The sequence below is a fragment of the Schistocerca serialis genome, chromosome 2 (assembly GCF_023864345.2).
Source record: "Schistocerca serialis cubense isolate TAMUIC-IGC-003099 chromosome 2, iqSchSeri2.2, whole genome shotgun sequence".
Classification (NCBI taxonomy): Eukaryota; Metazoa; Arthropoda; class Insecta; order Orthoptera; family Acrididae; genus Schistocerca; species Schistocerca serialis.
In genome coordinates, this window is record NC_064639.1 from 972,042,161 (window position 1) to 972,059,904 (window position 17,744).

Here is a 17,744-nt window from a genome sequence, read left to right on the forward strand (position 1 = left end):
ATGTTGTCTAAATTCGTGTTGACTGCGTGCCACAGAAGCTATAGAACCTGGAAAATCATTTGAATGGACTGAATAGTGTCTTGAAAATAAGTTATTAGATGAACATCAATAAAATTGAAAAAGGATAGCAGAGAATAGTCGAATTAATGCAAGTGATGCTAGAAGAATTAGGCTATGAAATCAATCGATACAGGTGGTAGATTAGTTTTCCTATTTGGACAGTGAAATAAGTGACAATGAACAAAAGTAAAGAGGATATAAAATGTAAACTGATAACAGCGAAAAACGCTCTTGTGATCAAGAGAAGTATGTTCAAACTGCATGTAAATCTACTTATTTCATTTATTTCACATGGCGAGCCTATAGGATTCACGTCCTCGCATGTATCCAATCAGGCATCTTCAGTGAATTAGAATTAAAATGCGCGTAATAAGTAACAGTACGTAATAACAATAGTATTAGGCATAGTAATCAATATGTGATACCTGAAAACACGTATGTACTGAAGAATGAAGAAATGAAGAAACGTACACAGAACAGCCTAGCATTAAGAACTGCATCAGACCAGTCTCCAGACTAAAAACTAGGGAACAGCTCAGATAACAAGTGGGGTGAAAGTGGTTTATGATTCGGTCTCTTACGCGGAAAGGTGCGCAGGATTATTTAAGAAATCTGAGCAAAAAACAGCGTTGTGGTTGTCGCTCATTAACTTCAAGGAGTTGAACATAATCCTGTTTAAACAGTTACAAAAAGGCTTCAGCGATCAGTAATTACCTGCTAAACTAGCGTGGAGTACAACGCAGCACGGTTACTTCAACATGAATGTAAAATGAGCGTAACTGTTGATACATTAGTGGATGGGCGTAGGCATTGTTAGGGAACGTGTTACGTGACTAAAGGATAAAAAAAGAAGTTATATTATTAATCTGCGCTGTTATTACTTCAAAGTGACATTTCCAGCCGGTCGGTGTGGCCGAGCGGTTAGGCGCTTCAGTCTGGAACCGCGCGACCGCTAAAGTCGCAGGTTCGAATCCTGCCTCTGGCATGGATGTGTGTGTGATGTCCTTAGGTTAGTTAGGTTTAAGTAGTTCTAAGTCTAGGGGCTGATGACCTCAGCTGTTAAGTCCCAAAGTGCTCAGAGCCATTTGAATTTTTGACAATTTCCTGTTTACGATTGCGAAACTTTAATCGTTGAAAAGTATAAGAGACACGTGTTCATATTAGACACTTGATCAATTTTATTTAGTAACGAAGCGCGTGCTTTCTGTAAAGTCTCCATACTCGAATCTGATGGCCACAAAAATAAGTAAAATAACGTAAAAGAGCTTTGCATTTCTCTCTGTCACAGGATACATTTTACCATGGTAACAATGACCCCCGTTATTACAGAGTGCAGGCAGTTATTTTTTCCTTCATCGTATTTGGGAACGATAGGAAATTTACTGCTCCAGAAGCGTGCCTGAAATACGATGGAAAACCTATACCCGTGCACTCGCAAACCACAGTGCATGTCGGAGGATAATTTTTCCAAACCTGTTTCACAGAGGAAGACTGCACTGTACTTCCTTCTCTAGATTGTCGTACAGATGACAAAATGGTAGATATCGAAACAGATGACAGAGGGATAGAAAAACAATTAAAATCGCCCAAAAGAGGAAAGGCCGCTGGACCTGATGGGATACCAGTTCAATTTTACACAGAGTACGCGAAAGAACTGGCCCCCCTTCTTGCAGCGGTGTACCGTAGGTCTCCAAAAGAGCGTAGCGTTCCAAAAGATTGGAAAAGGGCACAGGTCATCCCCGTTTTCAAGAAGGGACGTCGAACAGATGTGCAGAATATAGACCTACATCTGTAAAGCCGATCAGTTGTAGAATTTTGGAACACGTATTATGTTCGAGTATAATGACTTTTCAGGAGACTAGAAATCTACTCTGTAGGAATCAGCATGGGTTTCGAAAAAGACGATCGTGTGAAACCCAGCTCACGCTATTCGTCTACGAGACTCAGAGGGCCATAGACATGGGTTCCCAGGTAGATGCCGTGTTTCTTGACTTCCGCAAGGCGTTCGATACAGTTCCTCACAGTCGTTTAATGAACAAAGTATGAGCATTTGGACAAACAGACCAATTGTGTGATTGGATTGAAGAGTTTCTAGATAACAGAACACAGTATGTCATTCTCAATGGAGAGAAGCCTTCCGAAGTAAGAGTGATTTCAGGTGTGCCGCAGGTGAGTGTCGTAGGACCGTTGCTATTTACAATATATATAAATGACCTTGTGGATAACATCGGAAGTTCACTGAGGCTTTTGCGGATGATGCTGTGGTATATCGAGAGGTTGTAACAATGGAAAATTGTACTGAAATGCAAGAGGATCTGCAACGAATTGACGCATGGTGCAGGGAATGGCAATTGAATCTCAATGTAGACAAGTGTAATGTGCTGCGAATACATAGAAAGAAAGATCCTTTATCATTTAGCTACAGTATAGCAGGTCAGCAACTGGAAGCAGTTTATTCCATAAATTATCTGGCAGTAGGCATTAGGAGTGATTTAAAGTGGAATTACCATATAAAATTAATCGTCGGTAAAGCAGATGCCGGACTGAGATTCATTTGAAGAATCCTAAGGAAATGCAGTCCGAAAACAAAGGAAGTAGGTTACAGTACACTTGAAACTTCCTGGCAGATTAAAACTGTGTGCCCGACCGAGACTCGAACTCGGGACCTTTGCCTTTCGCGGGCAAGTGCTCTACCAACTGAGCTACCGAAGCACGACTCACGTCCGGTACTCACAGCTTTACTTCCGCCAGTCCGCGAGTCTCGGTCGGGCACACAGTTTTAATCTGCCAGGAAGTTTCATATCAGCGCACACTCCGCTGCAGAGTGAAAATCTCATTCTGGATACAGTACACTTGTTCGGCCACTGCTTGAATACTGCTCACCGGTGTGGGATCCGCACCAGATAGGGTTAGTTGATAGAAGAGATAGAGAAGATCCAACGGAGAGCAGCGCGCTTCGTTACAGGATCATTTAGTAATCGCGAAAGCTTTACGGAGATGATAGGTAAACTCCAGTGGAAGACTCTGCAAGAGAGACGCTCAGTAGCTCGGTACGGGCTTTCGTTGAAGTTTCGAGAACATACCTCCACCGACGAGTCAAGCAGTATATTGCTCCCTCCTACGTATATCTCGCGAAGAGACCATGAGGATAAAATCAGAGAGATTAGAGCCCACACAGAGGCATACTGACAGTCTTTCTTTCCACGAACAATGCGAGACTATATCAGTTTGTGCCGTCATTTGATATTCATTTCATTTCTTAAACGCGAAGGAAATAATGTCACAGTTTCTACATCAGTGTAAGTTTTGTGTACGAAATATGTAGAGCTTATGGAGTTGATACTTCTTTTAAGTAATAACTAGCAGCAGCTGTTTCTGAAATATTTCAATTTTTCCTCATATCACTTATTAAGTTTATTATAATTACTCTGATTAGTTCCAGGCGATCAAATCTCTCTTTTCACAAGCTGCAACATCGTCGCGAAAAAACAGTGACCCGTACATGTAATAAGTTTCCTTTAATTTAAGTCTATGGTCACAACCTTTTTGTTAACAGGTTACCGGTTTCGTTCTTTAATGACCATCATCAGATCTGTTTCATGAGAACAAAGTCCTAATGTACTGCAGGCATAGTGGCATCGTCAAATGTTAAATACGGAATCAGCACCACCATCGTCAAATACATATAAATAACATCATATGGGTGCATGTAATGTTATTTATATGTATTTGACGATGGTGGTGCTGATTCCGTATTTAACATTTGACGATGCCACTATGCCTGCAGTACATTAGGACTTTGTTCTTATGAAACAGATCTGATGATGGTCATTAAAGACCGAAACCGGTAATCTGTTAACAAAAAGGTTGTGACCATAGACGTAAATTAAAGGAAACTTATTAAAACTATATTTGCAAAACTATACCTTAGGCTGGTCAGTTTGAGACCAATCTGTCCATTTCCTACTCTTTGTCTGGCTATGAAAATTCGGGTAAAAATCAGTTGTGTGATTTCTAGGGACTCTTGCTTTCGTTCCGCTCAAACAGTTGACCGAATAAATTTAACAGCAGATAACGTGGTTGACGCCTGTTGATGTTGTGGTCTTCAGTCCTGAGACTGGTTTGATGCAGCTCTCCATGCTACTCTATCCCGTGCAAGCTTCTTCATCTCCCAGTACCTACTGCAACCTACATCCTTCTGAATCTGCTTAGTGTATTCATCTCTTGGTCTCCCTCTACGATTTTTACCCTCCACGCTGCCCTCCAATACTAAATTGGTGATCACTTGATGCCTCAGAACATGTCCTACCAACCGATCCCTTCTTCTGATCAAGCTGTGCCACAAACTTCTCTTCTCCCCAATCCTATTCAATACTTCCTCATTAGTCATGTGATCTACCCATCTAATCTTCAGCATTCTTCTGTAGCACCACATTTCGAAAGCTTCTATTCTCTTCTTGTCCAAACTATTTATCGTCCATGTTTCACTTCCATACATGGCTACACTCCATACAAATACTTTCAGAAATGACTTCCTGACACTTAAATCTATACTCGATGTTAACAAATTTCTCTTCTTCAGAAACGCTTTCCTTGCCATTGCCAGTCTACATTTTATATCCTCTCTACTTCGACCATCATCAGTTATTTTGCTCCCCAAATAGCAAAACTCCTTTACTACTTTAAGTGTCTCATTTCCTAATCTAATTCCCTCAGCATCACCCGACTTAATTCGACTACATTCCATTATCCTCGTTTTGCTTTTGTTGATGTTTATCTTATATCCTCCTTTCAAGACGCTATCCATTCCATTCAACTGCTCTTCCAAGTCCTTTGCTGTCTCTGACAAAATTACAATGTCATCGGCGAACCTTAAAGTTTTTATTTTTTCTCCATGGATTTTAATAACTACTCCGAATTTTTCTTTTGATTCCTTTACTGCTTGCTCAATATACAGATTGAATAACATCGGGGAGAGGCTACAACCCTGTCTTACTCCCTTCCCAACAACTGCTTCCCTTTCATGTCCCTCGACTCTTATAACTGCCCTCTGGTTTCTGTACAAATTGTAAATAGCCTTTCGCTCCCTGTATTTTACCCCTGCCACCTTTAGAATTTGAAAGAGAGTATTCCAGTCAACATTATCAAAAGCTTTCTCTAAGTCTACAAATGCTAGAAACGTAGTTTTGCCTTTCCTTAATCTTTCTTCTAAGATAAGTCGTAAGGTCAGTATTGCCTCACGTGTTCCAGTATTTCTACGGAATCCAAACTGATATTCCCCGAGGTCGGCTACTACCACTTTTTCCATTCGTCTGTAAAGAATTCGTGTGGCTTATTAAACTGATTGTTCGGTTATTTTCACATCTGTCAACACCTGCTTTCTTTGGGATTGGGATTATTATATTCTTCCCGGAGTCTGAGGGTATTTCGCCTGTCTCATACATCTTGCTTACCAGATGGTAGAGTTTTGTCAGGAGTGGCTCTCCCAAGGCCGTCAGTAGTTCCAATGGAATGTTGTCTACTCCGGGGGCCTTGTTTCGACTCAGGTCTTTCGTGCTCTATCAAATTCTTCACGCAGTATCGTATCTCCTATTTCATCTTCATCTACATCCTCTTCCATTTCCATAATATTGTCCTCAAGTACATCGCCGTTGTATAGACTCTCTATATACCCCTCCCACCTTTCTGCTTTCCCTTCTTTGCTTAGAACTGGGTTTCCATCTGAGCTCTTGATGTTCATACAAGTGGTTCTCTTATCTCCAAAGGTCTCTTTAATTTTCCTGTAGGCAGTATCTATCTTACCCCTAGTGAGATAAACCTCTACATCTTTACATTTGTCCTCTAGCCATCCCTGCTTAGCCGGCCGCGGTGGTCTAGCGGTTCTAGGCGCGCAGTCCGGAACCGCGCGGCTGCTACGGTCGCAGGTTCGAATCCTGCCTCGGGCATGGATGTGTGTGATGTCCTTAGGTTAGTTAGGTTTAAGTAGTTCTAAGTTGTAGGGGACTGATGACCACAGATGTTAAGTCCCATAGTGCTCATAGCCATTTCAACCATCCCTGCTTAGCCATTTTGCGCTTCCTGTCGATCTCATTTTTGAGACGTTTGTATTCCTCTTTTCCGGCCTCATTTACTGCATTTTTATATTTTCTCCTTTCATCAATTAAATTCAATATTTCTTCTGTTACCCAAGGATTTCTACTAGCCCTCGTCTTTTTACCTACTTGATCCTCTGTTGCCTTGACTATTTCATCGCTCAAAGCTACACATTCTTCTTCTACTGTATTTCTTTCCCCCATTCCTGTCAATTGTTCCCTTATGCTCTCCCTGAAACTCTGTACAACCTCTGGTTCTTTCAGTTTATCCAGGTCCCATCTCCTTAAGTTCCCACCTTTTTGCAGTTTCTTCAGTTTTAATCTACAGGTAATAACCAATAGATTGTGGTCAGAGTCCACATCTGCCCCTGGAAATGTCTTACAATTTAAAACCTGGTTCCTAAATCTCTGTATTACCATTATATAATCTATATGATACCTTTTGACGCCTATAGTATACAAATTAGGATTATTCTCATATGGGAATAGTCATGAGTATCAACATGAGATGCTTTGTACACGCAGGCAGATGAACAGTGTGTTGCGGTGTTGTTGCAGGTTGCTCAGAGGACTGGGCCAAGGGCGTGGCGGGCATCAAGTACGCCTACGCCGTGGAGCTGAGGGACCGGGCCGACTACGGCTTCCTGCTGCCCGCCTCGCAGATCATCCCCACGGGCCGAGAGACCTTCGCCGCCATCAAGGCCGCCGTGAGAGCGGTCATCGCCAGAATATAGCCTCGCCCCGTTGGCTCCGTCCTCAGAAGGGAGTAGTCGCCTGGGAACAGAGGCTGGTCCGACTCTGTTTTGAACTGAATGCAAAGTATGTGATGTGCAGCTGTGTCGATTTTGCTGTGCTTCAAAGCATTGACTAGACGATACTTACAAGACAGCTATTAGGACAGTATGACGTGTAAATTAGGATGATGCAGAGTTTGAAACGCAAATGAGGGGAAAACGTAGACGATACTAAATAATATGCTCTTTCAAACGGTGAATAGTCTGCCAATGTCTCTATTCCGTCGCTGCTCTTGCAGACGAGTATAACAGTGAAACTAGACTTCTAGATATTTTTTCCAGACTCAGTCAGTGTTTACACAACAAAAGCGTCTCTTCAGGATAAACGCTGTCCATGTCTGGGAGCTGACACTCAGATTCAATACACCAAATTTCCATACGTCATTATCAATACCCCTTTAACAATAACATCTCCATTTCCAGGACTTCAAAACGCTGCCTCGTACAAAAAACGTTTTTCATTAGCAGTAAGTAACATTTTATTTCTAAACGACATTCATCTGTAATAACGTCACGGGTTTTCAACATAACCAATGTTTATAACCTTCTTAGGATTTGAATTGCTCAATAATTTGTAACAGAATGTTTCTAACAGCATCGGGTGGATTAAATATATTACACAATATGAAGGCGTGAAAATTACGCGGATAATAGTCCAAATTTATCAGGACAGAGTCTTACGTGTCAACAAACCTATGCAGGAGAATGTGATCACTACTATGCTGATCTCTGACAGTGAATTTAATTGCTGTGAAACTTGTCGACCATTTACCTCAAACAGAAATGGTTTAGCTACGATTGTTGTATACTTACCCCCATTTCAAGCTATCTGCATCAAAGAAAGGGTGAATTCAAAACTCGTCTTAATAGAAGTATCTCTGACAACAGGTGTGGCTTTAGAAAATGACCAGAATGCGTCGTTATTCAACAACAAATAAACAATCAATATTCAGGACTACTGCAAAAAAACAACGCCAAATGCATATTTCTTCAAGTGAGTTTTAATTTGTGCATTGTTAGGTGCATGCTCTTGATTTTGGCACGTGAAACAAAAAATCGACACTATCTTGTAACATAAAGGCAGAAAATTCCTATCCCAACCTTTATAACCATTATAACCATTTTATATTTAAAAAATGACAGTGTTCGATGAATTCTCATTTCAGTCTCAAGAATGCAGAACTGTGTAGATTAGCTTGAGTCACTTGAATGAAATGCCAAAAAACAATTAAATCGGATTATTCGGGTGAAAATGCAAAAGTTTCACGGCACTACCAAATATTAGGTTAAACATAGAGGTGACTTAATATGTAATGGCTGTAACAGCTACTGAAATACTGGTTTATGCAGCTTTTACGTCACGGCGGAGACGTCTGAAGACAGTATTTTGAAGTGAGCTGATTTTTCGTAAGAATGAAGTTTATCACTCGTCTTACAGTCAGATTCTTCTGAGAAACTAAAACAACCTGTCTTTTGTGTCTAAGGCAGCTGAATGAGCTGTGTTTAAACATGTACTCGTATTGTACCATCCAGTACGACAGTTCAGTAATTTGTGATCAAAGAGATACTCTTCTCACATGAATGCTATATTGTGAATACCTATGCAGCAGAGAATTCATCAGCTGCAACCAACTGATTTGAATCACGCACAATTAATTTATAAACATATTTATTGCAATAAAGACATTTTATTAAAGTTTACACTTCCTTTATTTAGTTTTATCACCTTACTCCTTTTATGTGTGTTCACCTCTGTGTGCCAACAGGTGAATTCTAGGGCTGACAACATGCATATTTGTAACTCAGCATTCACTGCAGTTTAGAATACCTCATGTGTGGTATACGTTTTGTGTGCATTATCAGGTACTGTAAAATGTGCACTCTCTTTCTTTTTGGTTCTTTCTATCACTTGCTTACAGTTTTAACCCTTTCAGTAAGAGTACATAAACTAGTTTCCATCCTGATATTCGCTACAAGACTGATGGTGAGAAACAGAAGCACTGGTTTCTGTAATGTTTCTTACAAAAAAGTATTGCAGTGTGGTATGTATAGTAATGTAAAGGCACCTCTAGTCACCTGGTCACCACTTTTTATTGTTCTAACAATTATTGGCAGAAACAGTCATTTTCTGCTTTTCACTGTTGATCAATCTTCTGAAAACTAAAATAATAATCCTGCCCATCTTCTTAAAAACAGATACACTGTAGCATATTTATCACACACTCATACATAAAGAAGCACTGTTATCACACGTTACGTGTGTTTAATCCATGTCCTGTTAAAAAAATCTGTGAGGTTAATGACTCCTATTCTTCTTTAAGCACACTGAGTGTCACCCACAAGTACATTAAGTTACCTACTCATTCCTGGGTAATTCTAATCCTACACAAGTAAGAGAGCATGTAAATATCCTTCAGTTTCCATAAAAAAGGTATAAAGAAATTACTAAAATATTATACGAGTTTAATAACTTTCACTCAATTCATTCTAAAATATGTCTCTATCAACTGTGAAATAACGCAAAAATGGAGACATCACAACTAGTTCTCCCGTGAAAGGAAAGTATTTCTATAGTCTGAAAAGCATGCTTGACCTTTGGTAGTAGTTTTTCATTTTGTTTCTTGCTTTTCTTTCGATGATACGTACGTGTGTCACTCGATGACCCAGAATGCTAGTGAAAGATTACCGATTCTGACTTGCAGGATTCGGTCCCCAGTTGCTCCCCCAGGACTTTTTCGGTGAGTCACGGTTTCTCTCACTCCTGCAACGGATTTGTGTATGTGAAAAATGTCTGGTTACACAGAACTACATAGTTCACGTTAAACCTTATTTCTCTCTGTGCTTGGCTACGTAAGCCTATTCACAGGTCGGAGAAAGGTTAGTTAATTAATCAGTTGCATGTGCAGTGTCATTTGAATGATTCTTCTATCGAAATTATGTGGAACAAGTTCGTTTACAAGGTATCAGTACACGATTAGCTTTAACATTAGTGAGTATATTATTTTGCAGTTCTCGTGCATTTATGCAATTAAATTTGAAAACTAGTCTTTTTTTATAGACTGCTAAGTTTTGTCCCGGAGAAATGACTTTGCGTTAGATTGTTAACTATCAAGCATTTTATGTTATTAGACAAATGATCAGTTATTGTTGTTGCTGCATATAGAATTCCATTCTGAGCCACTGACAGATTTAATAATGGGTAAAAAGGCTCTTTTTTCCTCTAGTGTTGCTAGTATGGACACTGATATCCTTCTCAAATTGTAATGGATTATTTACAAAGTATTTCACTAGCGGTTATACGTACTATGATGGTGCAGTTGAAATGCCCAACTCCTTGAAGAGGTACCTATGTCACGACCGGTGGCAGATCATGCAAAATTTTGCCAGTGTGGTACAACGATTACATATAGCCATATGATTTACAATGGTAGTAATAGTAAATAAATTGAATATATTAATTTTACTCATATAAACTGAACTGCTTAAATATATTTAAATTTTATCATGTAAGTTTAACATTGTGAGGAATAAAGTAAACTGAAAGAAAAAAGAAAACGAACAACAACAGTGCCATCCGGTACTGAGCCAAGGCTATTGAACTGGCAGTTTGTTCAGTTGACCATTCAGCTGTAGTACTCTTACATGGGTAGACGTTCGAAAATTCCTGATACTCTAAACAGTAATCTTTAGAGAACTTAGGTGTTATACGCGTCCCGTTCTGCTGACCCTCTTAGTGCTGTGAAAGAGTTATTTCCATATCTCAGTGAATAAAAGAGTTTTGATTCTTTATATGTAGCTCTTTGTGTGCTACCATTTGCAAAACAAACGCATTTAGATAACTTGAACCATTTGTGAAATATGATTCCAAATGTGCAGTGACGCAAATGGATGCATCGCGTCCGACTGTCTGCCTCAGATAAAAACCAATAGCCCGAGAATGAAATGAGAAATAGTTCTGCTCCCAATTTCAAATGAAATTTCGATATAGTATCTATATTTCATACACAGCAGTGTGTGGGCTAAAAGCAACCATAGGAAAAGTTAACGCATTGCCTTTGTACTTCTTCATACTCCTTAAAATTTTATGCCCTAATTTACTTAATTTGATGTAGAGCAGTAGCTATGACGAATATCGAAAAGAAGTTCAGTCTACATCTACATCTACATTTATACGCCGCAAGCCACCCAACGGTGTGTGGCGGAGGGCACTTTACGTGCCACTGTCATTACTTCCCTTTTCTGCTCCAGTCGCGTGCGGTTCGCGGGAAGAACGACTGTCTGAAAGCCTCCGTGCGCGCTCGAATCTCTCTAATTTTACATTCGTGATCTCCTCGGGAGGTATAAGTAGGGGGAAGCAATATATTCGATATCTCATCCAGAAGCGCACCCTCTCGAAACCTGGCGAGCAAGCTACACCGCGATGCAAAGCGCCTCTCTTGCAGAATCTGCCACTTCAGTTTGCTAAACATCTCCGTAACGCTATCACGGTTACCAAATAACCCTGTGACGAAACGCGCCGCTCTTCTTTGGATCTTCTCCATCTCCTCCGTCAACCCGATCTGGTACGGATCCCACACTGATGAGCAATACTCAAGTATAGGTCGAACGAGTGTTTTGTAAGCCAACTCCTTTGTTGATGGACTACATTTTCTAAGGACTCTCCCAATGAATTTCAACCTGGTACCCGCCTTACCAACAATTAATTTTATATGATCATTCCACTTCAAATCGTTCCGCACACATACTCCCAGATATTTTACAGAAGTAACTGTTACCAGTGTTTGTTCCGCTATCATGAAATCATACAATAAAGGATCCTTCTTTCTATGTATTCCTTAATCGAGCGAAGATATCAGACTGTAAGAAGTACAAAAATCAAATATTTTGCCTAAAAGTTTTCCTAATATCCGCTGGTAAGTATTTCATGGTGGCCGGAACACCATCTCTTAACACATGTAACAGGATTAGGTGAGCTGTTCAGCGACAACAAAGCTGCTCTCATCACAGAATGTAGAGAACACATCTGTAGCAGTCAAAGCGTTAGAAATGAAAAAAAAATGTTGATAGCAGCAGGATTCGAGCCCCAGCTAAGGAATTGCCTGTCTATAGACTAGAAAATTCGGCCCCAGCGTCAATGTGCAAACTACTCCAGAATCCCTCATACACTGTACTTGCACCATACTTTACACACAGTGCTAAAAGAAAAATACTGACGTGGAGCTGTGAACAAGATAGCACCCTCAGTGCCAGTAGGGATGACGTCATATGAGACCATGTGCAGTCCAAAACAGAGAATTGTGGTCCCCTCTCTGAGTTGATCGCAGTGTGGCTCACTGTCATTTCAGTGCTTGAAACTGGTTTCAAGTTATCACAGAGAGAGCACTACAAACCATGTTTTAGTACGTTTTATTTGCATACCGGCAGGCATTCTAAAAGAATTAGCGTAAATTTAGTGCGAGTTCCGGCTCACATTCGAAGAGAAATTTCATAATTTTAGAGAGTTATTTACAATGTGCTCTAGTACATTAGCACATGAGCACCACCCACCACTAGTGACGTCAGCAGGTTAACAAAGCATACATTCTTAATGCTCACTTTTGTGCAATAAAGACTTTCTAAGTGATGAGTTACCACAGAAAATTATTCCATTAGACATTATTGAGTGAAAACAAACAAAATATGTCAGTACATTGATTCAGTCTTTTCCAAGAATAGCAACTATACGTAAAGCAAAAGTTAATTTTTTGAGCAGCTCAGTGTTTCTTCCAGCTCAGGTTTTTATCAGTATCAGTATGTACATCCAACTATTTGCTGCATTCTGACCTGTTTATTGACCCCTGTTCATGTGCTATATCAATTGTTTGCACGTTGTACAGAACTGAACATAGTGTGTTTTCTAAAAATTTGAGGACAAACTACTTACAGAGAACCACTTAATAATTCTTTGAAAAACCTAATTTACCATCTCTTCTGTTGTTCTCTCTCTAATGGAAATTATTATAGCACTAGTATCAGCTGCAAGAAGAACCAATTCTCTTTGACTTATGTTATGTGCAAGGTCATTTACATATACAAGGAATAGGAGTGGACCTAAAATTCAACCCTGTGGGACTCCTTTTCTGATTTCTCCCCCGTCACTACAATGTTCTGCCGTTCCAATATTGTTTGAATTACTAAGCACAATGTTTTGCATTCTGTTTGTTAAGTATGATTCAAATCAGTTGTGTTTAAGGCCATTAATTCCATAAAACGTAAGTTTTTCTATGAGAGTAATGTGATCTACAGAAACAATCGTGACTATACAAACTGTATTCTCAGCTGAGAAACCCTTCTGGAGTGTGTGAATTCCTAAGGGACCAAACTGCTCAGGTCATCGCTCCTCGACTTACACACTATTTAAAGTAACTTAAACTAACTTACGCTAAGAACAACACACACACTCATGCCCGAGGGAGGACTCGAATCTCCAGCTGGCGGGGCCACGCTGTCCGTGACATGATGCCTCAGAGCGCGGCCACTCCGCGTGGCAAACCCTCCTGGAGCCCAAACACTCATGCTCTAAGTAAATAATTCTATTTAAACGTGAGACTACTATTGAGTAAATTACTTTTTCGAAGGATTTGGAAAGAGATGTGGGGCAACTGGACGATAATTATTTAAGTCTTTCTTGTCGCCTTTCTTATGAAGGCGACTAAGAATTGCATATTTTAATCTGACTGGAAAAATTTCCTGTGTCAGTGATGCATTACACATAGCACTGAGGACATTTTTATTGATTAAGAACAACATTTAAGAATGCTGTTTAAGATTCCATCAAAGCCAATTTATCTTTTTTTTAGATTATTTATAACTCCATTCAGTGGAAGATGTTGCTGCTACTTCCGTTTGTTTTAAGTTTTGTGGACTGCCTTTCTTAATATATTCTATTATTACTTCAGCTGAACCATTTAGTCTAGTTTTCTTGCTACATTTAAAAAGTGCTTCTCAAACGTACTTGCAACTTGTGAATCATCAGTCACAACGTTGTCATTTTGTTTAATTGGTATGGTACTTCAATACTGAGTGGTTGTTCTGTCCGCAGTTCCACAATGTGGCATATAGTTTTAACCTTATTATTTGAATTACTAATTTCTGTCAGCATCTGTACTTTTTAATAATTTGCCTTAAAATATTGCCACATTTTTGCAGAATGTCATGTCTCGATTTATCCTGCTCATTACGTAAATTTCGCATTTCCTCATATATAAGAATTGTTCCCTTCAGTTATCTATTGTTCACTTGTTTCTTTTTTCTCTTTTTCTTTTAATGGGCTTTCAGGACAATATTTTAGGAACTCTGCCTTCAAATATTGAAACAAATTCACTATGGAACATACTGAATTACATACAGGGTGTTACAAAAAGGTACGGCCAAACATTCAGGAAACATTCCTCACACACAAATAAAGAAAAGACGTTATGTGGACATGTGTCCGGAAACGCTTAATTTCCATGTTAGAGCTTATTTTAGTTTCTTCCACCTACGCTCAATGGAGCACGTTATCATGATTTCATACGGGATACTCTACCTGTGCTGCTAGAACATGTACCTTTACAAGTACGACACAACATGTGGTTCATGCACGATAGAGCTCCTGCACATTTCAGTCGAAGTGTTCGTACGCTTCTCAACAACAGATTCGGTGACCGATGGATTGGTAGAGGCGGACCAATTCCATGGCCTCCACACTCTCCTGACCTCAACCCTCTTGACTTTCATTTATGGGGGCATTTGAAAGCTCCTGTCTACGCAACCCCAGTACCAAATGTAGAGACTCTTCGAGCTCGTACTGTGGACGGCTGTGATACAATACGAAATTCTCCAGGGCTGCATCAGCGCATCAGGGATTCCATGCGACGGAGGGTGGATGCATGTATCCTCGCTAACGGAGGACATTTTGAACATTTCCTGTAACAAAGTGTTAGAAGTCACGCTGGTACGTTCTGTTGCTGTGTGTTTCCATTCCATGATTAATGTGATTTGAAGAGACGTAATAAAATGAGCTCTAACATGGAAAGTAAGCGTTTCCGGACACATGTCCACATAACATATTTTCTTTCTTTGTGTGTGAGGAATGTTTACTGAAAGTTTGGCCGTACCTTTTTGTAACACCCTGTATAAGCATCTCTTTATATGTATACCTCATCTCATCCCAGATCTTTGAAATTGTTCCTAAAACAACGTAGCCTGTTCTCGTTAATGAGCCTTACTTCTATGTAGGATCACACTCAGAGCTGTAAGCTGCTACTCTGTGTACTTCCATTAATTGCACATCACAATGAGATATCCATTCACAATTTGGTACACATTAAATGTTTCAGCATGAGCCCTCTTTTTAAAAAAGTTATCAACCAGTGTACTGTCATATAGCTGCAGGCCAGTTGGAAAACTCACACCTGAAATCTGATTGAAACAACCGGGTAATGATCCTGTTCACCCTTCTTGTCATAGTCTTGTAGGAAATGTACGCTGTTACACTCACAAGAGAAGTATTCTGCAGTAACAAATCACGACAACATCCTTCTAGGTGTTGCTCTACAGACAAACTGCTTATGTCAATATTTCTGACTTTGTGTCCAATTTTTATATATATTACGAGTCCTTCTTTTCCCATGTCACCGCTGTAAGAAAATGATGATAGAGTATAATCTGTGATATTTAACTTCTCTCTCCCTGCAAGGGAATGGTATTTCCAGTAGGGCCATGCCTAGTAGAGGAATGTAGCTTTCAAACCAATTTTCAGGCCCATGACAACTTCTTTTTAAACTGTAATAATTTTTCTTTCTGAATGATTGCTAATGTTAATCGTTTTGTAAGTAATTACATTAATTTCAAAATATATGCTCCTCTTGATTCACAGTGAAATTGACTTTCCAGCAGGAAACATGTTTAATTCTGAAAGGAAAGGAGAGAACCTCAGGGTTTAACGTCCCATCGACAACGAGGTCATTTAAGACCAATTACTAGCTCACACTAAGGAACCATCCAATCATTTAAAAAAAGCACTCCGTCTTCAGGCCACAAGTGGCCCATCGGGACCACCCGACCACCGTGTCATCCTCAGTTGAAGATGCAGATAGGAGGGGCGTGTGGTCAGCACACCACTCTCCCGGTCGTTATGATGGGTTTCTTTGACCGGAGCCGCTACTATTCGGTCGAGTAGCTCCTCAATTGGCATCACTAGGCTGAGTGCACCCCGAAAAATGGCAACAGCGCATGGCGGCCTGGTTGGTCACCCATCCAAGTGCCGGCCATGCCCGACAAAGCTTAACTTCAGTGATCTCACGGGAACCGGTGTATTCATTGCGGCAAGGCCGTTACCATCCTATCATTTGCTTTAAGCGATTTTGGTAAACCACGAGAAATCTGGAGCTGGAAGACCGGATGGGGGTCTGAATCTGCCCTCCTCCCAAATATGAGTCCATTGTCTAAGCACGGTGTCACCCAGCTCGGCGCGAACCATTAAAAAAGGCTACTCACACAGAAAGTTAAATTATCTGTCTGATGCGGGTCATAACAGATCTAAATTGTGCCCCGTGACATAGTCATCCGATATGTCATCATTCATCCTCGCCATCGCACTCACTGTATGGCAAAAAAAAAAAAAAAAAAAAAAAAAAAAAAAAAAAAAAAAAAAAAGAGAGAGAGAGAGGAAAGAAAAGAAAAGAAAAGAAAAATGAGAAGCACCCTCTAGACGTGTTCGGATGTCAATGTAACTTCATTCAAGTAGACTCCATCGGCGGATGTGTAAACGATTACTGTTGCAATTCTCTGCGACAGGAAGAACGGAAGACGGACGCTGTGTCCGAGCGGCTCTAGGCGCTTCAGACCGGAACAGCTTTGCTCCTACGGTCGCAGGTTCGAATCCTGCCTCTGGTATAGATGTGTGTGATGTCCTTAGGTTAGTTATGTTTAAGTAGTTCTAAGTGTAGGGGACTGATGACCTCAGATGGTAAGTCCCATAGTGCATAGCGTTATTTGAACCAAGACAGAACGGACACCGGAGTACGTTAGTGTTGTTCATGTTTAGCGTTGTTGGCAAGACTGATAAGGTGTGTAAGAGGCGTCAACAGCGTCAGAGACAGTCACCAGTAACTGACAGAGTTTTAAAGGGGTCTCATTGTGGTACTCCATTTGGCTGGTTGATCGAAGCGTTTAACATCCGCATTTGGATGTGACAGTGACCTGATGTGGGACGGCATAGGAATGTGAATGGAGGCATAATCGTTGTGAACGTTCCTGTCGACCACGTATGATCACCAGAAGGGAAGGCCCCGTATTTTGCACCAAGCACATCACAATCCCTACGCCTGCCACCCGAGAACAAATAATGGACTACCTTCAACATTCTGTGTCATACCAAACCACTGGTCAGAGACAAGCCGCAGCCAGAGTAGAGAATTGTCGTCCCATGCGTAAGCTGCCATTAACACCACAACACAAACGGCTGGAATGTTGCTGTGTATGAGAAACATGTGCTTCTAATGAAAAGCGTCGTATTGTGATCAGTGACGGCCGTGGTTTTGCCTTACCCCGGATGACCACCGCCGACGAATGTAGCGGCGACAACGGTACGTCATGGACTTCTTGCGCCCTTATCTGTTACTTCTCATGTACCTCATGTAACAATATCGTGGTGTCAGTTTTCAACAGGACATTGCCCCTCAACTCGTGGCACCTGTCGGTATGAACTGTCTGCCTATCGTTGAGGTGATGCTATGGCCAACATATGTTGGAACAGCACCGACGTCAACACCGA

At 40.6% G+C, this 17,744-nt stretch overlaps 1 protein-coding gene and 1 pseudogene across 1 annotated transcript in view; one reads left to right on the plus strand and one right to left on the minus strand.

Annotated features, from left to right (window-relative positions):
• The window catches only part of LOC126456560 (carboxypeptidase B-like), a 247,576-nt gene extending 238,986 nt beyond the window's left edge, over positions 1–8,590 (plus strand). The window contains exon 8 of the mRNA XM_050092306.1: positions 6,711–8,590. Coding sequence (XP_049948263.1) covers positions 6,711–6,886 — 176 coding nt within the window. The 3' untranslated portion in view covers positions 6,887–8,590. The remainder of the gene's footprint in view (positions 1–6,710) is intronic.
• Positions 8,591–16,189: 7,599 nt separating this feature from the next.
• On the minus strand, positions 16,190–16,307 carry LOC126459248 (5S ribosomal RNA; annotated as a pseudogene).
• Positions 16,308–17,744: the final 1,437 nt, after the last annotated feature.